Source organism: Chrysochloris asiatica, unplaced genomic scaffold, assembly GCF_000296735.1.
Source record: "Chrysochloris asiatica unplaced genomic scaffold, ChrAsi1.0 scaffold00156, whole genome shotgun sequence".
Lineage (NCBI taxonomy): Eukaryota > Metazoa > Chordata > Mammalia > Afrosoricida > Chrysochloridae > Chrysochloris > Chrysochloris asiatica.
This window is the reverse complement of record NW_006408674.1, coordinates 136,450-160,797: the sequence shown is the minus strand read 5'-3', so window position 1 is coordinate 160,797 and position 24,348 is coordinate 136,450. Positions and strand designations below refer to the sequence as shown.

Here is a 24,348-nt window from a genome sequence, read left to right as displayed (position 1 = left end):
TTTCAGTGACTAAATATTCGGAAGTAGTTCATCACTCTTTCTTCCTAGTCTGTCTTTGTCTGAAAGTGCATCTGAAACCTGTCCCCCATGGGTGACCCTGCTGGTATTTAAAATACCTGTGGCATAGCTTTCAGAATCACAGCAACTCACAAGCCACCACAGTAAGACTAACAGAAATATCATGTACCTCAGGTAGGATTCTCTTTTTAAAAAGTTAAATAATCAATGAGGTGAGAAATAATGTGTATGAACAGTTGAAAGCTGATCTGTTCTGTAAACCTTTACAAACAATTCATAAAAGAAAAGAAAAAACAAAAAGAATCGGTTGAAAAAATGTCAAAACAAGAAATAACTGCATAGTAAGATTTTTTTTTAGTTTGTAAAATAAATATTTGTTTTCTTAAGAATGTGTAAAAGCAAGCCACGTGTAATCCATTACAAGTGGACGTGTAGCTTACACCAAATCCACTGCCTTGGAGTTGATGCCTGCTCATAGCGACCCCCTAGGGCTGAGTAGAGCTGCCCCCAGGATTTCTGAGGCTGTAAAGGCAGACAATCACATCTTTCTGCTGTAGAGCAGCTGGTCAGGTTGTAGCCCAATGCTTAGCCCACTGTGCCACCAGGTGTTGTTGTTGTTGTTGTTGTTAAGTGCCGTCAAGTTGGTTCCGACCCATATAGGAAACCCTATACAGGGTGCCCGAGGAGCAGCTGGTGAGCTTGAACTACTGACCTTGCAGTTCAAATGGCTTTGCGGTCTGGTGCATTAACCCACAGCGCCACAGGGAAAAAGAGATTTTGTAGTCTTTTAAAGTAAGGAGCTCTGGTAGCATAGTGGGCATAGTGGTTACGAATTGGGCTGCGAACCTCAGGGACAGCAGTTCGAAACTATAAGCTGTTCCACAGGAGAAAGATGAGGCTTTCTGCTCCTGTAAAGATTTACAGCCTCGGAAGCCCTGTACAGGGTCGCTATGAGCACATAACAACACTGAGTTTGAAGGGGCAGTATTTAAAGATCTATGTGAGTACTGGTATTCCTGCTGTTTGGAGTTAGCCTCTGACTCACTGTGTTAGGTATTAAAATGCAAATGCAATTTTAATTATGTATTTAATGTGTTTGTGTTTATTCATTTATTTGTAACAGGTTGTGGAAGACTGGAAATTCATAGCCCAGGTTCTTGATCGGATGTTTTTGTGGACGTTCCTACTAGTTTCAATTGTTGGATCTCTTGGACTTTTTGTTCCTGTTATTTATAAATGGGCAAATATAATAGTACCCATTCATATAGGAAATGCAAATCAATGATCCTCTCTAAGGCGTTATAGTATGAGTTTAGCTACCAAAAGGCACATGTATATATCTTATGCACCTTGTACAAATTAAGAAAATGTAATGTTTAAAATTTGATGCAAGCTATAACAAGTTACCAGTTGCTAAAACCAGTTTATCTTACTTCCCTGTCTGTTATAACATCTAGCTGCATGACTGAAGGAATAAGTTACTAAATAACAGTTGATCTTCTAAAGCTCCCACCAAACATTACCTGAACTGTATTATTGGAATACTCAATGTTCATATCCTGGCAAAGAATTCTAATTTATGAAAAACAGTCTAGTTTTTGGATTATGCTGGAAATTTCTAGCTGTTTATTTGAAGACTGATTTTAAGCCCTTTATTTTGTAAAGATAGGCATGTTTAAGGTCATTGTTCCCTGTATTCTCCGGGTAAGAACTCATCTTTAGCCCACTATTATACTGGTCTATTAAGTAAGCTACTTAATGATGGCAATTCAGTGTGGTGCTCCTTTTGATAACCAACATTTAAAAAAAATGAAAAATGGGAATTGGGAACTCATTTATCACTTACTTTATTCTTTAGATGCTTAAACGGAACAATTATTGCATTAACTATTTTTATAGCTCCCCTTCCTTGTAAAATCATACACTAGACAGCTACATGGACATGTAGTTATTGTTGTTTTTAAGTGCTATCAAGTCAGTTCCAACCTATGGTGACCCTGTATAGGGTTTCCTAGGAGCAGCTGGTGAACTTGAACCACAACCTTGTGGTTCAAACCGACTGCACAGTCTAATACATTAACCCACAGCACCTATACCAGGACTCCGGTTATGTATAGTATATATTTAATGTTAATTTTTAATTCATTTTGTCTGCATTTTTCATACTTAATAGAACTATGTTCTATATAAATTGTGGTAGCATTTTTTTTTTAATCCTTTCTTTTATAATAGTTCACTACAATGACATAAGTCCTATTTTTAAAATATGCCTATGGATACAATTGGAGTCCTGGTGTTGCGCTGTAGGATAAGCACCAGACTGCTAATCACAAGGTCGGCAGTTCAAATCCACCAGCCACTCCTCAGAAACTCTATACAGGGTTCCTGTGAGTCAGAATCAATGGTGTATAAGGTTTCTTAGTGGCTGGTGGGCTTGAACTGCCGACCTTGTGGTCAGCAGACCATCCTACAGTGCTACACCAGAACCCCAACAACAACAATGGATACTGCAAAACCACTCCATGAAAAAACCATCTTACTGAGATTAAAGATGGTACAGAAGTCTAATCTGACAGTAAGCACATTGTTCCATATCTGTTATGTTGTTGTTGTTGTTATGTGCCGTGGAGTCGGTTCCGACTCATAGCGACCCTACACAGGGTTTCCGAGGCTGTAAATCTTTACAGGAGCAGAAAGCCTCATCTTTCTCCCGTGGAACCGCTGGTAGTTTCGAACTGCTGACCTTGCGGCTTACAGCCCGATTCGTAACCACTATGCTACCAGAGCTCCTTCTATAGTTCTATTTTATTTTTTTATTCCGTCCATTAGAATAACAGAATTCAGAGTTGCAAGGGCCTTTGACGTAACTTAGTCTTAGCCTATTACTGCTTATTCAGTACAGTATAATAAATGCCAGGTGGTTGTTGATGTTAAGTGCTGTTGAGTCAGTTCCGACTCACAGCGGCTCTGTTTAAGGTTTCTGAGGAGTGGCTGGTGAGTTTGAACCTCCGACCTTGCACTTCAAACCGACCTTATGGTTGAGTGCTATCCTACAATGCCACACCAGGTGTCCTGGGTACGCAAGTTAAATTCCATCTAAATGTCCCTGATCCCACTATGACCAGGAATTAAAAACTGATAGATATCTTACATTCGATTTAGCTCCCTTAGGTCATAAGAAAACAAACGACATATATTTATAGTAAGGTACCCATCTCAGTTCAAGTCAGCACTCTCTGGAAGGCAGAGGGCTCTGTCTGATTTGCATTTTATTGTAGGCAGGTGTTTCCTGCCATTGAATGCCATGGTCTGGTTTGATTAAATTGCTTGTTAGCTATTGTAGCTTGCATACATCCCAAATCACTCTGATGTCTCCCTTACTGTATTTAGAATTCTTATTTATAAATAAATTTTATAAATATGTTCCTTTTGACTTAATGAAACAGAGTCATAGTGGGCTGCGGTTTTTGTAAGTTTATTTTATAAGTTTATTTTTGCACAGGAAAAGCATTACAGTGACTATAATTTTTTTTAATGTTTTATTGTGAACTATAATGTTTTATAAAACGACGTCTGTGATTCCTCATCTCTGCTGATATTTAGTCAGCGTGATGAAGCAGAGTATGGGCTTTGAGCTTTCTTAATAATAGGTCTAAAGCAATAGTCCTCAACCAAGGGCATTTGACAATGTCAGAGGACATTTTTTTGTTGTCACACTGGGGTCGGGGGTTGTTCTATTGGCAGCTCATGAGTAAAGACTTGTTGGTAAGTGCCATCGAGTCGATTCCGACGCGTAGCGACCTCGTATAGGGTTTCCGAGAAGGGGTGCATTAACTCACAGCGCCATACCAGGACTCAGACCCTATAACGTACATGACAAAAGTCCCCCACCTCAAAGAATTACCTGACCCAAAATACCAGCAGTGCTGAAGTTTAGACACCCTGCTTTAATGAATATATGATCAGCATAATTTTTCACGGTATAATAAGTAGTTGAGCTCTTTTAGCCCTTGTTGTTCTTAAGTGCTGTCGACTCGGTTCCGACTCATAGCGACCCTGTATAGGGTTTCTGAGGAACGACTGGTGAGCTCGAACCGCCAGCCTTGCGATTCAAAACGACTTTGCAGTGCTGCGCGTTAACCCACAGTGTCACACCAGGATTCTTGAAAATTAGTAAAGAGCCAGAAATTCACAGAAAGGACCGGTAGTAAGAACTCCTTATCAACAAGGAGATCATGAGCTACTTAAGAAAACTCACTGGGAAATTTCTGTGCTATGGAACCAAAGGGCTTTTCACATTTCGGAACAAGTTTTCCTATCTAGTTATGTTTTGACCACTTAAAAAAGTGTGTGTGGGCATTTTTTTGATTTAGCCCATCTTCGTATGTTCCATAGCATAACATACTACTTATCCTTGGAGAAGAATGATCCTTTGACACTTTTATTTATATTATCAGAAAGACTGGTTAAATATTACTTTCTCCATAATAAATATTGACATTTTTCTTGCATGATTCTTTTTTTTTTAATAACAAAAATCAAGACAATTGAATAACAAGTAAACCTCGGCTTATCAGTCACAAAGTCTGGTAACGCAAGGTATGATACTCTTAAGGAACAGCCCCCTCCCGCCCCTATCCCCACCCCTTACATAAACATCTCAGGTAAGCACACAGAGTTTAGTGCTTACACATCGTCCCTGGCCATCAAAGGTTGCAGGAACAATCCTGCTGTCCCTAAAATGCACACCAGGATGAAAACCCACAGAAAAATACGATCGATCACCATGGCAACGTACTTCCAATCGTCTTGAATCTGAAAAACAAAAATCATAAACGAGGAAAAGAACCTGAAGGGAAAAGCAAATCGAACACATTTTCTATATCAAATCTTCACTATGTTTTAATAACCGAAGCCATTTTATCCTCATTGATGCAGCTCAAGGGACGCTGCCAGCCTCAAGTCTCTTTTGATGCAATAGAGAAAACAGGTATATTTGTCATGTCAACTCAGTTTCAAATCAGAAATGCCTGCATGTGTACATAACCTTTGAGTGTTTTTAAAAGCTGAATTCCAATTTATAAAGTTAGTAAAACCAGTTACATGAAGGACTCTAGGATTTTGTTAGAATGGCGAATACAATCCAGCATCATTTACCACTGGTTCCAAGTACTCAATCATAGCCAGTTGTAGATGTTAATTTTCTTAGGATGTTTTCTCAAAAATGAAGTAAGCACTTGAGGACAAGGCTACCATCATTCCTCCTCTCCCACTACCCCCGCTGCAATGCTCTGCTAACCAAATGTCAGTTTCCATTCTTAAGGCCAACATATCCTGGAAACTATATGATAGAACAGGTTGAAAATCAGCAAAGTGCAAGATGGAAGGAACACCAGGACTAATTGTATATAATTCAGCTTCAATTTAGACTTGAAATAGGAAGGAGAATTATATGTTAATTATACTCCTAGACAATTCAGAAAGCCAAGAAACCATAATTGAATTGAGAATGAGAGAGCCCATGAATCAACTGATTTTGAAAAACTAATCACATAATAAAGAGGCAGCATGTGATTTAGTAATTTAATTAAATGCACCGAGATGGCTGGGAGGCCAGGATTTTATTTCACATTTCTGAGCTTGAGTGGATGTGTCCTCTTGGTGACTTGAAGGAGACACAGGTACAATTAGAATGATAAAACCATGCTTGCACAAGGTACTTTATTTGCATTACTAAGATTTGGTAGCTAAGTGCTTCTTTTAACTAGGCAATACATTCTATGATTCCTACCCACCCACTACCTACTAACCTTCCTAAAGCTCCAAGAGGCAGTGGATGAGAAATCACCACTTGGAGAGATTTTTATTGTTGTCCCAGCTTGCTCCTTTCTAATTGTGAGACTCTGGGGAAACTGTCTCAATTTCCTGATCTGTAAAATGGGATATTACATAGGGTCATTGTAAGGAATAAATAAAATAATGCCCCCGGCAAAGAGTCCTCAATGAATAGTAACTATGATATTAATGTTGATTAAAAAAATAACCTTTATCCAAGAGTACATCTCCCTCTGTCAACAGTGCACACGGTTTAGCCTTGTAAGCCTTGTGAACAAAGATGGGACGGGGGCTAAGGCAGAGATACATGCATTGTTGTTGTTGTTAAGTGCCGTCAAGTCGGTTCCGACCCATAGCGACCCTGTAACAGGGTTTCTGAGGCTGTAAATCTTTACGGGAGCAGAAAGCCTCATCTTTCTCCCACGGAGCAGCTGGTAGTTTCGAACTGCTGACCTTAAGGTTTGCAGCCCAATTCATAACCACTATGCTACCAGAGCTCCTTGGAATATGCGTAGTGCTGCAAAAAAAAGCTAGGTGCAAGGGAATTTTATATCTAACTCTTAAAGCACAATGACTCTGGAAACTGAAACTAATGGTAAGTAGCAGGTAGGTCAGAGTTGGGCAAAATGAACTAGCACAAGCTACCGGATCCTTCTCCCAGCCCATCCCTGATGGAGATGGAGACGCCATGGAAACGGGAGGGAGAAAGTTTTGTAAAGACGAGAAAGCTGGAAGATTAGTCTGGTGAGTGTATACACGACTGTGCAGGTGGAGACTGGAGGTGAGATCCAGTCAGGAGGGAAAGGCCGAGGGCAGCATTGGTGGCATGCTATTTCCCCTTCCTCTTTGCCCCTTTGTGATCTGCCCACTCCCAGCCAAGTGATGAGCTCAGGGTGTCTCTTCTGAGAGCAGCAGAGACCAGGTGAAGTGAAGAGTAGAGAACAGGGCCCAATGACTAGCCAAAGCCGAGGTCTTCCCCCGTCCCCTCCCCACATGAAGAATGATGTAGATTACTGCCCTTGGTTTCGACACATGGCATGATGTGGGACCTGAACACAACTGACGACCCCAGTGAGTTGCTATGGAGTTCACTCCAACTTGTGGAGACCCCATGTATGTAGAGCAGAACTGTGCTCCACAGGGCTTTCTGTGCTGTGACCTTTTGGAAGCAGATCAGCAGGCTTTACTTCCGAGGTACCGCTTAAAGGATTTGAACTGTTAACCTTTGTGTTAGTAGTCCACCACTAAAAGTGAGTTGACGGGCCCAAACCACACAAACATGGCCATTTGAAAGAGAAGATATGGAACATATAAAGGGAGGTCAAGGATTTAAAATAAACTCTCTCCTCTGAGGTAAGAGAGAATATTAGAAAGATTAAGTAGCAACAAGCAGGTTTACAGAACCCAGTAGGTATATGGGTGTGAAAACCAGAAATGCTACATAAAACACTCAGGAAGTGGGATAGTTGGCAGGGCAGATACAGCCAAGAGAGAACAGTGAGGTGGGAGGTGAGATTGAGGGGCGCTCTCAGCAGAGAGAAAGAAGAGGTGGGAAATGGAAAATCAAGAGATGCAGAAGCTGGAAGCAGATCCGTACAGCAGGTGTTTAGGGAAAGAGAAAAATTCTGAGGAGGGATCTTTCCAAAAATATTGACCTTGAATTTCCCAGAATTAAAAGAAGATTAAAAAAAACCCTCAAAATCAAATGGCTTATAAGAATACCAAGCAGATTAGGAGGGACCTACATATGGACATGCTGTTTTGAAATCACCAAATAACAGATACAAAATTCTAAATACATCTGTAAAGAAAGTCTGGATTACTCAAAAATGAATACTACTCAGATTCATTTAAAACTTTTCAACAGAGGCACTGAGACAAAATGACCATGGAATAATATTTAAGTATGTCAGGAAAAGAATTCTATCTCTAGAATTTTGTATCCAGTGAAACTGTTATTAAGTCGAAACTGACTACATTGCACTAACAACAACAACAACAAACTCTAAAAGGCACAATACATTTTTTAAAATTTTTTATTATTAAATGTTTTTATTTTGGATTGAGTGAAAGTTTCCACAATACATTTTTAAGTGCATAAACACTTTTAGGAGGTACACTAATGAGAGAAATGAATCCAAGAGGACGCCATATGATACAAGTGAAAAGTAAATGATTTAGGACTTCCGGCAAGATGGCAGACTAGGCAGATGCACTATGCAGACCCTCAACAACAAAGATATGAGAGACAAAATCAAACAAACACAGATGAAAATTTGGGCACTCTCCACTCCAGAAGAAAGGTTAGAGATGTGATGGAGTGTTTACTGGGAGGAAAGGCCAAGTAGGGATTGCTAGAGAGGGAGACTGACTGGTGATTGGCTGGCCAGACACAGCTTGACCATCTCATGAGAAGCTTTGGTAATGGAGGGAGGCCTGGCAGAGTAGATTTGCATGGATGACTGAAAAGATGCAATATCTTCTTTTTCCCCACACTCCTCTGGTGACTAGAGGTGTGGCCAGCTCCCACCCTCATCCACCCCAGTGCAGACCTTACTCTCCAAGAGTTTGGAGCCACGTAGTTGGGAGCCACATTAGTGTGAGTTGGGGACCGGCTGCGTTGCTTTCGTGAGCTGCTTTGGTGCTTGGATTCAGATGGACTCAACTCCGGGCCCACAAAGCCCACAGAACCACAGGATGCCCATCACACAATAAGGGGAAAGAGGGAATCCTGCAGACAGTTCAACTTTCCCCTCAGAGTACTGAGCAGAAAACTTTATTCTAGCTCTTGTCATCCTTTTGTTGAACCCAATGGCTGGTAGACCAGATTTCTGCTTTCTCTGGAAAAACTGGAGGATCTAGCAGTAACAGACTCCAAATGGGCAAAGGTGAGCAGTACTATCCCCTGAGATAGGATACTAGTTAGCCATAGACCCCCACCTCCATATTCCTATATTCAAGATGGTTCACTAATTGACCTTTTTTATCCCTTAAATTTTATTTTGTTGTTATAACAAAACACACCAATTCAACAGTTTCTACACATGAGGGGGATTCAAAAGTTCATGGAAAAATGGAATGAAAAGAAAACACAATTTTTCCAAGAACTTTTTGTGAAGTTCCCACATATATCATTTAGCAATGATTATACTTTTGAGTTGTACAACCACATTCACGTCCTTTTCTAAGGTGTTCTTTACTCATTAACAGAAACTCACTGCTCCCTAAGGTTCTTCCTATTTAATCTTTCAGTTTGCTATGGACTCCTGACGTGGCATTGTAGGATCAACACTGGACTGCAAACCAGAAGGTTGGCAGTTCAAACCCACTGGTTGCTCTTCAGAAACTCTATACAGGGTCACTATGAGTCGGAACTGACTGGTCAGCACTTAACAACAGCAACAATGATGTCATTTTGATTCCTTATAGATAGTTCTTAAAAGAGCATAATGTTCTTTTAAGTTGAACTCTACTGGTTCAACTACTGTCCGGTGTTAAGATGGTTCAGGGGATATTTCTGGTCTAAGATTTAAAGATTGTTTCAGGGCAATAGTTTCAGGGGTTCATGCAGTTACCATGGCTCCAAGAAGTCTGGAGTCCATGAGAAATTGAAATTCTGTTCTGCACTGTCTGCCTTTTGATCAAGACTCTCCTATGGAATGTTTGATCAAAATGTTGGTGGCCAGGCACCATCCAGTTCATTATGGTGAAGGAAGGAGTTGTTCATGGAGACAATTTGGCACACATTCCATAGCCTCCTCCTATTCCTGATGTTCTGTCCCTGTTGCTCCAGATGAATAGGGATCAGTTTTTGTGCCTTGGATGGCCTCTTGTCAGCTTTTAAGACCCCAGGTATAAGAGAAGCACTAAATATACTATTAGGCTAATTAACTGGGATGGCCATGAAAGCACGTCCCTAAACCTCCTTATCAAGGAAACAAAGCCTGTGAGGTGTCTGGTTGTATATAAGCAGGCTCAGTAGCTATGTTTCCCCCACCCCACCGCATTGTTGTAAATATCTCTCTTACACAACTTTTGCCAATTCATCTTTTTATAGATGTACAACTTATTGACAGCAATTACAATAATCAGCGTTCCAACCCTCCCTTTAATGCGATTTTCCCATCTCTGTTAATCTTCCCTTTCCCCTCTCTCTTCCACCTACTATTAAACTGTGGTCTCGATACATTTGCCTTTTCTTGTATTTTTATATAAATGAGGTCATACAACATGTATCCTATTGCAACTGGCTTACTTCGCTCAGCAGAGTGTCTTCAAGCTCTCCCCATACTGTAACCTATATTAAGACTTCATTTCTCTTACTGTTTGAGTAGTATTCCATTGTATGTATGGGCCACATTTTGTTTATTCGTTCATCTATTGATGGGCATTTACGTGGTTTCCACTTTGAGGCAACTGTACTGCAATTCACACTGGTGTGCAAATCTCTGTTTAAGTCTCTGTGTAAGTCTTTGTTTAAGTCTAGGAGTGGAATTGCTGGATCTTAGTAGTTTTGGTGTTAATAGTGTGGTGTTAGGGGTTAATGTGCTGGACTGCAAAGTCGGTTCGAACAGCAAGGTCGGCTCCCCAGTTGCTCCTAGGAAACCATATACAGGGTCACTATGGGTTGGAACAGACTCGATGGCACTTAGCAACAATAACAAATGGTAGTTTTGGAGTGCTAGTGTGACACTGTAGGATAAGCACAGGACTGTTAACCACAAGGCTGGTGGTTCAAACCTACTACCTGCTCCTCAGAAATCCTACACATGGTGACTTGGAACCAACTTAATGGCACACAATAACAAATGGTAGTTTTAGGAGTCCTTTATGGACGACTCGTGGTGTGGTGCTGTAGGATAAACACCGGACTACTAACTACAGAGTTACTGGTTCAAACTCGCTAGCTGCTCCTTGGAAACTCTATATAGGCTTGTTGTGAGTCAGAACCAACTCAACAGCAGTTAACAATAGCACTGGTTCCTAAAAGGAACCCAGGTAATGTAGTGGGTTATGAGTTGGGCTATGAACTGCAAAGTCAGCAGTTCAAATCTACCAGCTGCTCCTTGGGAAAAAGATGAGGCTTTCTGCTCCTGTAAAGATTTACAACCTCGGAAACCCTACACAGGGTTACTATGAGTTGGAACCGACTCCACGGCACACAACCACCACCACCATGGTTCCTAACGTGGTTAAAGAGTCCGGCTGCTAACCTAAAGGTCAGCAGTTTGAACCTACCAGCCACCCTGTAGGAGAAAGAGGAGGCAGTCTGCTTCCTTATAGATTACAAGCTTGGAAACACTACCGGGCCGTTCTCTGTCCTACAGGATTGCTATAAGGCAGAATAAACTCAGTGGTGATGGGTTTTTGTTTTTATTTATCAAAGAGACTCTTCTTCTTTAGCAAATGGATTTAGCACCCTTGTCAAAAATCAGTTGACTATAGTGTGTTGGGAGAAAGATGAGGCTTTCCGCTCCCTGGAAGATTTAAAGCCTCGGAAGCCCTATATAAGCTTGCTATGATTCGGAACTGACTCGAACAACAACATACATGTATGGGTGTATTTCTGGATGTTTAGCTTTCTTGTCACAATAATTCTCAGTGTCTCCCTCCACAACATGTCTTGTTGTTGTTGTTGTTGTTAAATGCTGTTGAGTCAATGCTGACTCATAATGACCTTGTATAGGGTTTCTGAGGAGCGACTGGTGGGTTTGAACTGCTGACTTTGCAGTTCAAATGGCTTTGCAGTCTGGCGCATTAACCCACAGTGCCACACCAGGCCTCCACAATATGACTTAGACCCTCCTAAAACTCTCACTGGGTTTATCCACCACCGTTCAGTAGATTCCAACTCACAGAAACCCTATAACAGAGTAAAATTGTGCCGTAGGGTTTCTGAGGTTGTAAATCTTTGTTGTTGTTGTTAAGTGCCGTCAAATCGATTCTGACCCATTGCGACTCTGTGTAGGGTTTCCAAAGAGCAGCTGGTGAGCTTGAACCACTGACCTTGTGGATCAAACCAACTTTGCAGTCAGTCCAGTGCATGTAAATCTTTAGGCCACCACATAACAACAATAAATCATTAGGGAAGCTGACTGCTTCGTCATTCTCCCATGGAGCAGCTGGTGGGTTGGAACTGCTGACCTATCAGTAGCCCAACGTTAAACTCATTGAGCCACAAGGCCTCCTTTATTGTGCTCAATAAACAATATTTTGAATAAAGAGAATTTGTAATAGCCTGACAAAGGCTAGAGTGTGGGCATTTAGATACCCATCTTTAGTAAAAACAAATGCTAACTTATTTAAAGTAGATGAAGAAAGGTTCAAGAGTGCCTGCACGAGATATGTGTTAGTCAAATGAAAGATAGTTCCATTCTTCATGTACTTAGCGTCCCAAAACAGCTTCAGCTGAATTTAAAGCTATGTATGCTGTTGTAGATTTTCTTCTAAATGACCGGGATCAGCTGAAGGTTTTGCAGCATCGTTACAGGCGGATGTGCTTAGAGGGATGGAGGTGGGGAAAAGAGGGCTGTTACTGCCTCCTCTACTCTGCATGCCATTCATAGCTGCAAGAAAGAGAGGCTCCAACATTTGCTACCAGCATTAATTACCTACAGAGCATCAGGAGCTGAAATTAGCTCATTAATTAGTTCTTGCTGAAAAGCAACTTAAGGCAGAGCCAATTAATTTTAGAGCAGAGCTTTGTATAAAATTATCGGATGTGATTCTGGTAATCTTGGGGGTAAACCGAGGGTCATGCAGCAGCCAGACACATAACATTAGTGTAAAACTTTCCTATTCCTAGTACTTGCCATTTGCTCCAACATGATTTTTGGAGAAAATACAAATAAATTCACCCAATTAAAAATGGGCAAAAGCATTTTAATTCACAAAAGAAGAGAGAATATAGCCAGTATGAAAAAGACTTCAACATTATTATTCAACAGAACAAAAGAAATTCAGACAGCAGTAAGACATACTGGTAGTGGTGGCTGTGTGCCATCGAGTCAGTTCTGACTCATAGCAAACCCATCTAGGGTTTCCAAGGCTGTAAATCTTTATGGGAGTAGAAAGCTTCCACGGAGCAACTGGTAGATTCGAACTGCTGACCTTACAGTTAGCAGCCCAGTCTGTAATCCACTACACTACCAGGGTTCTTTGTGAGACACACTATATATACACACATAGTTGAGGATGTGGAACAAATGGAATTCTCAAACATTGTTGATGGGAGTGTCAGCTGGTTCCAGCACTTTGGAAAACTTAGTTACCTAGTAAACTTAAAAATTCATCAATCTAATCATCAAGCAATTCCACTCCTGGTATATATCCAGAAGAAACGAGTATATGGTTCCCTGTATATTAATGAAAAGTGGTGTGGCCCTATGGGATAAAGCACTGGACCACAAGGTCAGTTTGAACCACAAGGTGGGCAATTCAAACTCGCCAGCCGCTTCTTGGAAATCCTATACAGGGTCACTATGAGTTAGAAGCGACTCAACACTTAACACCAACAACAACAGCAATATGTTTATAGCAACATTATTCATAATATTCCCAAACTGGAAATAACTGAATGTCCAACAATTGTAGAATAAAGAAATAGATGGTGGTTATGGTGTAGTGAATTGTTTAATATGGCTTTTCTAACCACAGTGTTTGTAACTCCTACCAAATGACTTTTTCTTGATGGGTTTGGGTAAGAGAAGGTGGAGAAGATGCTGATAATATTATATGATTCAACTGTGTTGTTGTTGTTGTTAAGTGCCGAGTTGGTTCTGACTCACAGCGACCCTCTATAGGGTTTCTGAGGAGTGACTTGTGAGTTTGAACCACTGAGTTGGCAGTTCAAACCGCCCCTATACTATGGTGCCACATAATGTGAACACTCATTGAGGTGTACAATTTACTCTGTAAATTATAACTCAATAGGAAACAATGAGAAAGAAATAAAAATGTAAGCTTAAGAAATGTAAGCTCAGTTGATCAATAATTATTGGAAATAATCTGGCCTCAGGCCCTTTCCCAGCCTATCTCCTAATTCCTTTTTATTGTCATTAGCTATTCTAGTTAGCCAGTGGCTAACTTCAGGGTTCCATATATTCATGGGTTTTATTATCCCGTTTTACAGATGAGAAAACAGGCTCTGAGAGAGGAGGTAACATATTCAAGGACACACAGTTGGTAAGGGAAGCTGTCGCCACACTAACCTAAAACCAAAGCCACTGCCATCAAGCTGATTCCAATTTATAGCGACCCTATTTAGGCTGTCTGAGACTAAATCTTTACAGGAGCAAACAGCCTCCTCTTTTTCCCCTCAGAGCAGCTGATGGGTTTGAACCACTGACCTTGTGGTTACCAGCTCAATGCCTAACTCACAATACCACCAGCATCCCTTGGTGTGAACACAGGCAGACCCTAATTCCCTACCCCCAGTTTGAACCACAAGGTTGGCGGTTGAAACTCACCAGTCACTCCTCAGAAACCCTATACAGAGTTGCTATGAGTTGGAATTTGACAGCACTTAACCACCACCACCAATCCGTGGTCCACAGTGAACCAGTCAACAGATGTTTATTTCATGAATGAATGATAGATGTAATAATCAACACAGCCTTACCTCTTTGGCTTCATTTTGTGCTTTCATATTTTCAGCAATATATTTGACACTTTTGATAGCTTCTTTGATTTCTGGTGACAAAGCAGAGACGGAGAACACGGCATCGACAGACTCAGAACTGGAGCTTCTCGTGAGGTTGGCGCTGAAATTTGAGATTTTTATCTTGCGGTGGTGGCAGACACCACACCTGCCATCCTGGCAGGGATAACCTTCCTTGCAGCCTTTGGACTCGGCATTACTGAAGCAATTCATATTTGAGAGCTCAGCACTGTAAACGGATTTTGGTTTTTGAGTGTTTCCCTCGTTGCCTGCTGGCCTGGTCATGAACATTATCCTAGGAAGTAAGTTCAAGAATACAGTCTTCACCCACATGGGCATCGTGTGTGTGGTTGGGGTTCTGTAGTGCACGTTGAGTACAAAGACGGTGATGACGATGGACAAGGTTACAAAAATCATGGTGAACAAGAGGTACTCGCCAATCAGGGGAATGACCAGAGAGGTGGATGGGATTGTCTCCGTGATCACCAGGAGAAACACAGTCAAGGAGAGGAGCACCGAGATGCAGAGTGTCACCTTCTCGCCACAGTCAGAGGGCAGGTAGAAGACAAGCACAGTGAGGAAGGAGATGAGCAGGCAGGGGATGATGAGGTTGATGGTGTAGAAGAGGGGCAGGCGTCGGATGTACAGAGAGTACGTGATGTCCGGGTAGATCTCCTCACAGCAATTATACTTGATGTAGTGTTTGTAGCCTGGGGCCCTGATGATGGCCCACTCGCCACTCTCCCAGTAGTCCTTGAGGTTCATGGAGGAGCCGATCAGGACCAGGTCGATTTTTGCTTTGTCATAGGACCAGGAACCAAACTTCATGGTGCAGTTTTGGTAATCAAATGGAAAGTAGGTCACATCAATTTTGCATGAGCTCTTAAAGATGGCTGGTGGAATCCAAGTCACTTCTCCTGTGTATTTGAGTAAGGCTTTGGTCTTGTCATCTACCTGGAAATCTCCAACAGCGCTGCAAAGACAGAAGAGGCATGGTGACGCATTATTCAGGCCGGCTGCTCACATTGCCATCGTCATTGGGTAGATGGCAAGTAACTATTAGTAAAATGATGGAATATGAGAGCTAAGTGTTGGAAAAGGCTATCTAACTCATCATCTCATTTTACCAACGAGGATACTGAGGGCAATGAGGGATGGGTGGATGAGCTGGCAGAGTGGAGACAGATTCACCCAACCCCCAAATCTAGTATGCTCGTCACCTGCCAGAGCACTTCAATAGTTTTCTCCTCAACAGCACAACTCCCAACTTGGTATTTATTGAGAACACTCCCAAAGACCAGAAAGGGATCTCCATCTCCCTTAAAGAAATAGCAAGTCTGTTTTGTTTCTGAGAGATGAAAAGCATCCTGGAAGCAGGTGTTTAGGTGGCTTTTGGGGAGGTTTGCTCACTGTCCCTGTGGTCTGGACCTTGTTAAATGTCTCCTCATTCAGTCTCCACTGAGTGTCTGCTGTGTGTATGTATGCATGCTGTTTCCGAAGAGTGGTTGGTGGGATTGAGGCCCCGACCTTGCAGTGTAGCGCTTATTCTACAGAGCCACACCACATACATGTGTGAAATCAAACTGTGAGAAGGAAGGGGCTGCAGAGAGCACCCCTGGGAACCCATGTCCATTAACCCTAACCCCATAAAGGAGATTATTACCAAAGTCTGCCCTCCAGTCCTGCTATTCATCGCAATCACCATTCCTCCCAGCACTGAGAATGAATAGTGGTTCTGTCTTTCAAATTCAGCATAATGGCTTTCACCTTCCATTTCCCTAACTTTTCTCTCTTGATTCTTTTCCCGTTCTCATCTGTTGATGGGCATTAGTCTGTCCTCACCCTTTGTGAATCATGCTACAATCAACATCCATGTACCTATTAGATTTCTTAGAGCTCTGCATTTGAAGACAATCAAGTTCTTTAAAAAGAACCACCACCATAGACGCTTTCTCTGTGTACTTGAAGAACTGAAAAAAATAATGACAAACCTAAACATTTAGAGATATCCTTGGGTTGACATCGTTATTGAATAAGAACATGCGAAAACAGAAGGGGACCTTTCCCCTCCTTCCTAATCTCTGTCTCACTGCCACCACCCTCATTTGGTTCTTTGGAGCAAGACAATCACTACACGTGGAGACTTGCTGCCAAAGCAGTTACCCATCTTTTCCTGGGTCAGCTAGTTTGCTCAAGAGTGCCTTGTAGGGTTCATAACATTTTTAGCTCTGCTTCACTTCGACTATACCCGCGATCCCCCACAAGGCCCCAAGAAAAGGGACAGAGATGAGAAGGGGGAAGTGGGGTAGGGATATTCACAGCCCCCAAGTGGGCCCGACCCATGCTCAGAAACTGAGGAGTCCCCGAAGGACTGGGCTGGGCTGGGCAGAAGGTTGCAAAGAACCCTGGGAGAACAGAAGAACTTGCTTTATAGCATCCTGAATCAATGTTAGAGCAGAAGGGAACTTGAGACCCTAAGGGTCGGCAAACTATGGTCCATGGGCTGGCTGCCTATTTCTTTAAATAAAGTTTTATTGGGTGACAGTCTACAAATTGTCTACAGCTACTTTGGCATACCAATGGCAGAGTTGGGAAGTTGTTACAGAGACGGGATAGTGAACAAATTCTAAAACAATTACAATCTGGATCTTTGCTGAAAAAGCTTGCTGACCCTCTCCTCTTGTCCAAGCTCATCTTACTGAAGAAACTGAGGGTCAGAGAACAAGGATACCTTGCTCAAAGTCCCCCAGAGAGCTTGCACACTAAGACCCAACACTGACAATAAGCTTACCTTGGTATGATGGTTAATTTTTTGTGTCAATTTGTCTGGACTATAGTTCCCAATTGTTTGACCCCAAACACTAGTTGCCGTTATGATCGGGTCATGTGACTTTATGCTGGTCACATCCTTATATGATTTAATCATGTGATTAAATCAGTTGCTCTTGGATAGAGCAGGTCATCTTCCATCATGTAAATCTAATGTAGTGAATGTAATTATTTTACATGTAATGCGCTTCCGTAATGTAATCTAATACAATTAGTCAACTGAGGTCACACCAGTTAGGGTGGATTCTAAAGCTAATAACTTTGGAGTTGTAGAAAGAGCAGAATCGTGATAATAATAATAGGAAAATCACAGCATAGATACAGGCACACATGCATGGGCAACAGAGGTATCATGTGAGGACCATCTGCAAGCCAAGGAAATAGGGAACACCTGGAGCTACTGGCAAGGAAGGAACAGACACGGCCAAGGACTTACATACGAGGCAGTCAAGGGAAGAGGAAGTGGAGTTCTGATATGCTAAGAGGCCCGACATGGTACCAAAGAAAATATCCCTCAGAAAAGAGTATCTCATTCTGCACGGGACCCTCAGCCAGTGAATCTGGAAGTAATGAAACAGCTTCCCATTTGTGAAACGAGGCTCTAGAACTGTGAGAAAACAAATTTGTTCTTTAAAGCTACCTGCTTGTGGCATTTCTGTTACAGCAGCAGTACTAGGAATCTAAGACACTAGGTTACCGGTGCTGATTCCTGCTCATCTGTGGACGAGACTCTGCTCACTGTGACTGCTCAGACCACAAGGCATGTTTGCTGCCAGAGGCAGGGTGCTAACAGCCATACCTCTACCAGAAGAGAAAGAAGATAAAGATGCAGCTAAGGAGCCATAGAAGGAGCTCTGGTAGCGTAGTGGTTATAAATCGGGCTGTGAAGATTTCTAACTGCAGGGTCAGCAGTTCGAAACTACCAGCTGTTCCGCGGGAGAAAGATGAGGCTTTCTACTCCTGTAAAGATTTACAGCCTTGGAAACCCTGTTCAGGGTTGCTAAGGGTCAGAACCGACTCGACAGCACATAACCACAACAACAAGGAGCCACAGAAGGAGCTCTGGTAGCGTAGTGGTTACGAATTGGGCTGTGAACCGCAAGGTCAACGGTTTGAAACTACCAGCTGTTCCTTGGGAGAAAGAAGAGGCTTTCTGCTCCCGAATAGATTTACAGCCACGGAAACCCTGTACAGGGTCGCTATGAGTTGGAACTGACCCCATGGCACATAACAACAACAAGGAGCCATATGGAGTCCTGGTGTGGCACTGTGGGTTAATACGCCAGACTGCAAAGCTATTCGAACTGCAAAGTCAGTGGTTCAAGCTCACCAGCTGCTCCTCAGAAACCCTGTACAGGGTCGCTATGGGTTGGAACCAACTTAACAGCACTTCACAACAACAAGGAGACATATAGTGGACACTCAGTAAAGATTTGTTGGATGACTGAATAACCAAGAGATAAATGAAGATCGCACCCCCACAGGGGGCATGAATGAAGGCTGGTAGCAAGGGACAGCAGAGGTGGGAGGGGGCTGTGCCAACAGGGTTGCCAAACCATGTGAGGTGATTTCAAAAGAAAACCAGGGAGGCAATGATTAACTGAGGTATCACTTTAACACAAGAGCTTAAATGGGGCAGGGGCATGGGTGGTGAATGTAAGGGAAAGACCATAATGGTGCTAGCTTTTGGAAAAATTTAAGTTGTCCCTTGGAGAGAGAAGAATGAGGTGATTTTGTTTAAAATGTTATTTTCAGTTTCAGATTCCAAGGAAATCCTTTCTGACATTTGCTCCTCTCCACATCCAATTTGAAATATTTCCTCACAGCTCTTAGAATCGTTAAAATCATACATCCTAAAACACTCCAGCTGCTTAGCCAAGACTGCTAGCAAGAAAGCAGTTCCAAAGCTCAAAATATAAGGTAAAACATATTTTACCCATCTTCTTAATTTTAGCTTAGCAAAAATTTTCTACACTCTGTCCAGTTCCCTAAAAGCCTTTGGACTGTGAGGTTTCTATGACAGCTCACGGAGTCCTAGTGTGGCGCTGTGGGTTAAAATGTGCTGAACTGCAAAGTTGATTTGAACTGCAAGGTTGGTTGTTCAAGCTTACCAGCCACTCCTTGGAAATCCTAAACAGGCTGGCAATAAGAATGCCAGCTCACAGTGAAAGGAAGACTCTCTGAATGAGCTGGGTTTATCTTGTACCCTACTTCTTCATGAACCAGTCTACCAATACAAACTGCATGGAAGAAACGTAATTTATAAACGCTGTGTTCCTTGGGGAATGAGTAAACAAAATAGACTTTGAAGTGAATGGTCAAAGACTCTCTTTTGTTTTGCCAGTGATTTGGCAAAAAGATACAGCTTCACCAGTCCTAAAACTAATCTTTATGTTAAAGCTAATGTTACTAACACGAATAGTAAACCATATTCATTTCTAATAATGACATTAAAAACTAAACAGAGTAGATTAATTCTATACATGTTTTGTTAGAAAAAATGTTAATAATTAAAATACTGTTAACTCTAGGTGGCACCAACGATTAACACGTTCGGCAGCTAACAAAAAATGTGGAAGTTTGAATGCACCCAGAGGGACGTCAGAAGAATGTCTTGGTGACCTACTTCTGAAAAATCAGCCACTGAAAATCTTCTGGACACAGTTCTACTCTGACATGCACAGGGTTGCCATGAGTTGGAATCGACTTAACAGTAAATTGTTCGGGGTTCTAGAAAAAGCACAGGTGCAAAACAATTTGGCAATCCTGGAGAATAAAATAGCACATAATACAAAATATGTGGACTCCTGGTGTGGTGCCGTAGGACAGGATTGGACTGTAAACCACAAGGTCGGCAGTTCAAACCCACCAGCTGCTCCTCAGGAACCCTATTCAGGGTCCCTATGAGTCAGAACTGACTTAATGGCACTTAACAGCAACAACAATGCAAAAACTCAATTAAAATTTCTATTTGCCCAAAAGGGCCTAACGTGGAAAGGGTCAGCTTTGTGTGGGCTTAGGAAAGACAGGTTTTAGAGGAGCCGCAATGGAAGACTGCCAGGGGAAGACTGGGGAAAAGAGGAGAAGCTTCCTACAGTTGGTGGGCTCAGGGGAGACGCTCTAAGTGGCCGCTGGGCAGGAACTAGTCTGTGTGCAGCTTTCCTGGAATAGAGGATCCATGCATGGCCCTCTAGATTCACTCTTCCCAAATACAACTTGGATGCAGCTGCCCAGGCTGGCTGGGATTCCAGGGTCTAGAGAATTCTCTCCACCCTGTGCCTGGGAATCCCGTTTGACCTACTAGTGTGGCCTCCGGTCCTTTCTCCAAAAGTACTGAGCCCTTAATGGGAGGCACTTTAGCGGGACACTCGTGCAAAAAGTGTCTGACAGCAGGATCTGTCTAGATTGCTAGGGAGTGGGGAGTTGAGGGTGCCCAACGCAGGCCCTCGGTTCACAGTGTCAGGCCCCTGCATTCACTGCTGACAGCCCTGAGAGGACTTGAGTGGCCCTGGCCCCTTACTTGTTATACAGTACGATGTCTGGCTTCCAGATCTTCTGCGCAGGGACACGCATGAACTTGGCCCCGTCATAGTCAGAGGGATTCCACTTCAGCTTGTAGTCATTCCAGATCTGGGGAGGTAGACAGGCAAGGATAAGGACCAGTGTGCCTTTACTTCTTGACACAATCCATCTTGCTGACTCCCTGCCCCTGCGTCAGATCACTCTGGTCCAAATTTTCACGTGGGCAGAGTGAGCGCGAGAACACAGGGCTAGGAACCTGCAGGCTGCCTCCTGACTCTGCCACTGCCTCTGTAGTCCCTTTCTGGGCCCTCATCAGTCAGCTAAAGATTGTGCGTGCTTTTTCTAGACCACTTGGAGAACCAGGGTTCAGCCTCTATGCCTTAGCTCCTATTTCCACCCCCTCAAACAGGCTTTTTTCAAACAAGTTCCCCATCAAGCTCCAACAAGAGGTGCTGTTCAGTCATGGATCCCTCTTCCACCTCCAGGTTGCATGCTATTGACTTCAGAAGGATTCTGGGGACAGAACGAATCATGATCTCCTCAGGGTCCAGGAAGTGTTTGGGAGCATAGGGTGGGAGGTCAGAGCTGTGAGCCTCTGAGGAAGGAGGGGTGAAGCTACAGCCACAGCAGACACAAGTACCAGAGGGCACTGGGCAGGCACCATGCCCATCTGCTTTCCAGTCACCTGAGCTGAGCACTCAGCTCGCACCCTTGGAAGGTCATTCTTGGGCCAATAGGTCATTATCTCCCTCTCAGCATGTTTGGACAAAGTCTCTCGAGGAGAAACCATGGAAGCTGATTTCTTTGGCCTCTATTTGACCAGGGGAAAACAGCACCTCCATCCCCACCTCACACCACCACTTACAACATCCAATCTTAACTAAAGGATTGGAAGGAAGTGGTGTCAGACATTTCCCTAGAGCGGGCTCATGGCTCAGTCCTGGGTCTGCCTATTTTGTGTGACCAGGAAGAAGATCTCTCCCTGTTGTATGTCTGTCTGTAACTTGAGAAGCCAGGCCCTGCAGTCCTTCCTGAAGAATTGTAACTTGGAGCACAGGAAGAGACAGACTGGACCAGTCAGTGGCCCCAGTTGTGAGTCTCCTGCGTGATTGGGCAGCACATAAAGTGGGTACCACCAGGGGGCAGCAGTGTCCAGGTCCTGCTGAACTTACTTGCTTCAGCCACAGGTTGGTCTCCATGATCTGGTTGACTTCATCCTAGAGAAATTAAAGCAAGCAGAGGAGTAAATCACAAAAACAAGACTGGCTCAAGGAAAGGTTGTTCTAGAAGCCCCGTACCCCACGGCCATGGTGCATGGCTCTGGCACTCACCACCTTCACCAGCTGAGACATGGATACTTCAAACTGGATGATGACAGCGTCGGACACGTTGGCCACAGGTCGGATGAGCTCATTGTAATCTTCAAATAGCCGTTCAAACAGACGGTGCTCAGCCTCAGAGGCGCCGGCCACTGAGGGAAGTAGTTTTGTCAGACCCTGGGAAAATCGTCACTTGGCCCCCACCAGGGACATCATCAACTTCCTCTCTTCACTACTGAGGGTCCTCTGTGGGAGCCCAGACTTTCAGGCTAGCCCTGCGTTCTTGAGTTACAGATGGAGAAACTGAGTTCCCCAGGGGTTCCACCAGGTCACAGTGAGAGGTGGAGTGGCTTCATTATACTCTGGACTGCTAACCTCAAGGTCAGCAGTTCCAATCTACCAGATGCTCCATGGGGAAAAGATGAAGCTTTCTGCTCCCATCAAGAGTTACAGCCTTGGAAACCTTATGCAGGGTCACTATTAGATGAGTAATCAACCTTCATTATTACTACAGGGGAGGGGTGATGCAAAAAATCCAGTCTGCCTAGGGCAAGACACTCACGCTTCCACCATGGACTGATGACTAGTAGGAGGGTCACCTAGGCCCAGATGTTGTGCTTCCCAGACTGTGGGAGATTGCACTCCAGATCGGAGGCACCCCTTCATCCCAGACAGGACCCTACAGGGGTTTGGCCACTAGTCCTTTTAGAAGCCATGGTGCCCACTGGGTTCTCATGTATTCAGAGTGTGACCTAAGGTTCCTTCCGATACTGTCTTCACATCCTGATCGAAAATCTTTACCTCTCTGGAAACCCTTAGAGACCTCCTTTGCCCACAAGCCACACCCAGCAGAGATAAAGTCGATTGGGACGGCTGTCTGCTTTTCCTATTTACATATTCATAGACAACCCAAGAAGGAGATGGGAAAATACTGGGGTAAATCCAAACCTAACTTCTCCTGGCCTCATTGAAAGGGGATCTTGTCTGCTCCCTTTCGCCCCTGAATTAATTGAAGGAGGAGCCGCAGCTCTGTAAGGACAGCAAGAAGAGGACCTCAGCACGCAGGGGAAGGACAGCGGCTTACTCAACCTCAACGCATTCTCCCAATGGACTCTTCGGCTCTGTGCCTGCAGGGAACATCTTGCAGCCTTGCCAAGTCGCTGGTCCTTGCTATTTACCAACACAGCCACAGGCAGGACGACATTTTTCACACTCTCCCGTGTGAGTAGTTCACAGGCGGGGTACCTGACAGACTGGCTAGTGAGCACCCATCTAGAGACCAAAGCTGGAGGCAGGGAGACCCGCAGCTGCTTCGCGGTTACGGGTTTCAGAGAAACGCTGCCAGGGGCGTGGAGAGCGGATGAAAGGTAGGAAAGGCTGGATTGCCAGCTCTGGCCTCAGTCCCCAAACGAACCTCGCCTCAGTTTCTCCATTTATACGTAACTCGAGGAGGTGTGCGTCCGGGATGCACAGAATGGAACCAAAGGCCTTGGTGCACTAGTTCTGCAATCAGTACACCAAGAAGGGCCGTGACTCGAACACGCAGTCTGAGCCTTCCCCACGCCTCCCGGGAACGCGCCCAAATGACGCTCAGAGAAGCAGTGGGCCGTAAGGGAAAAGACATCCCCTACCGAACCGAGTCTACGTGAACTCCGAGCCACCGGCAACGGAACCCCTGGTCCTGCCCTCGCCAGTGCCGACCCCTTGGGTACTCGCGCCCCCTCTTGGGGCGCCCGTCTCTCCGGAGTCCCTGCGCACTTACCCGGTAGCAGCAGCAGAAGCAGCGGTAGCAGTGGCGGCAGCAGCGGTGCCTGGAGTGTGGAGAGCCCCTGGGCGCGGACTCCGCGCGGACGAGCACCCATGACTCGTCAGCCGAAGTGGCCACAGACTCCGCGCCGCTGGGCGGGAGACGTGGGGGGCTCCGTGAGCTGGAGCTCCAGGTGGATGCTGCCCGAGCGGACCCGATTGGACGGGTGCAGCCGTCGCGAAGATAGCTTCGCCCCTACCTGGCTCGCAGAGCAGACCGCGGACGCCTAGCTGTGCGAGGGGCGGAGACGCGCTGGGCTGTGTGCGCGCCAGAGGCTCTGGCTCCTCCCGACTTCGCGCCAATCTCGGGGCGCCGGTCCCGCCCACCACCACTAGGGCCCCGCCCACCACGCGGGGGGG

At 44.2% G+C, this 24,348-nt stretch overlaps 3 protein-coding genes across 3 annotated transcripts in view; 1 reads left to right on the top strand and 2 right to left on the bottom strand.

Moving 5' to 3' along the window:
* The window catches only part of CHRNA5 (cholinergic receptor, nicotinic, alpha 5 (neuronal)), a 39,704-nt gene extending 38,401 nt beyond the window's left edge, over positions 1 to 1,303 (top strand). Inside the window, exon 8 of the mRNA XM_006870938.1 lies at positions 1,142 to 1,303. Within this exon, the coding sequence (XP_006871000.1) occupies positions 1,142 to 1,303 (162 nt within the window). The remainder of the gene's footprint in view (positions 1 to 1,141) is intronic.
* Positions 1,304 to 4,676: 3,373 nt separating this feature from the next.
* CHRNA3 (cholinergic receptor, nicotinic, alpha 3 (neuronal)) lies at positions 4,677 to 24,044 on the bottom strand. Its single transcript, XM_006870885.1, has 6 exons — positions 23,945 to 24,044; positions 22,195 to 22,334; positions 22,036 to 22,080; positions 20,862 to 20,971; positions 14,474 to 15,485; positions 4,677 to 4,833 (listed from the first exon to the last, which is right to left on the bottom strand). The coding sequence occupies exons 1-6, from the start codon at positions 24,042 to 24,044 to the stop codon at positions 4,705 to 4,707; spliced, it is 1,536 nt and encodes a 511-aa protein (XP_006870947.1). The 3' UTR covers positions 4,677 to 4,704.
* Positions 24,045 to 24,050: 6 nt separating this feature from the next.
* The window catches only part of CHRNB4 (cholinergic receptor, nicotinic, beta 4 (neuronal)), a 29,403-nt gene continuing 29,105 nt past the window's right edge, over positions 24,051 to 24,348 (bottom strand). Inside the window, 1 exon segment of the mRNA XM_006870937.1 lies at positions 24,051 to 24,188. Coding sequence (XP_006870999.1) covers positions 24,051 to 24,188 — 138 coding nt within the window.

Bases quoted from the DNA above. Each gene is read 5' to 3' on its own strand.
- CHRNA3 (XM_006870885.1), bottom strand. From the start codon at position 24,044: ATGGGTGCTCGTCCGCGCGGAGTCCGCGCCCAGGGGCTCTCCACACTC. The intron at 15,486-20,861 runs GTAAGGGGCCAG...CTGTCTTTGCAG, and splicing joins GACATCGTACTGTATAACAA to CGCTGTTGGAGATTTCCAGG. The intron at 4,834-14,473 runs GTAAGGCTGTGT...TTTGTTTTTCAG, and splicing joins CACAAAATGAAGCCAAAGAG to ATTCAAGACGATTGGAAGTA.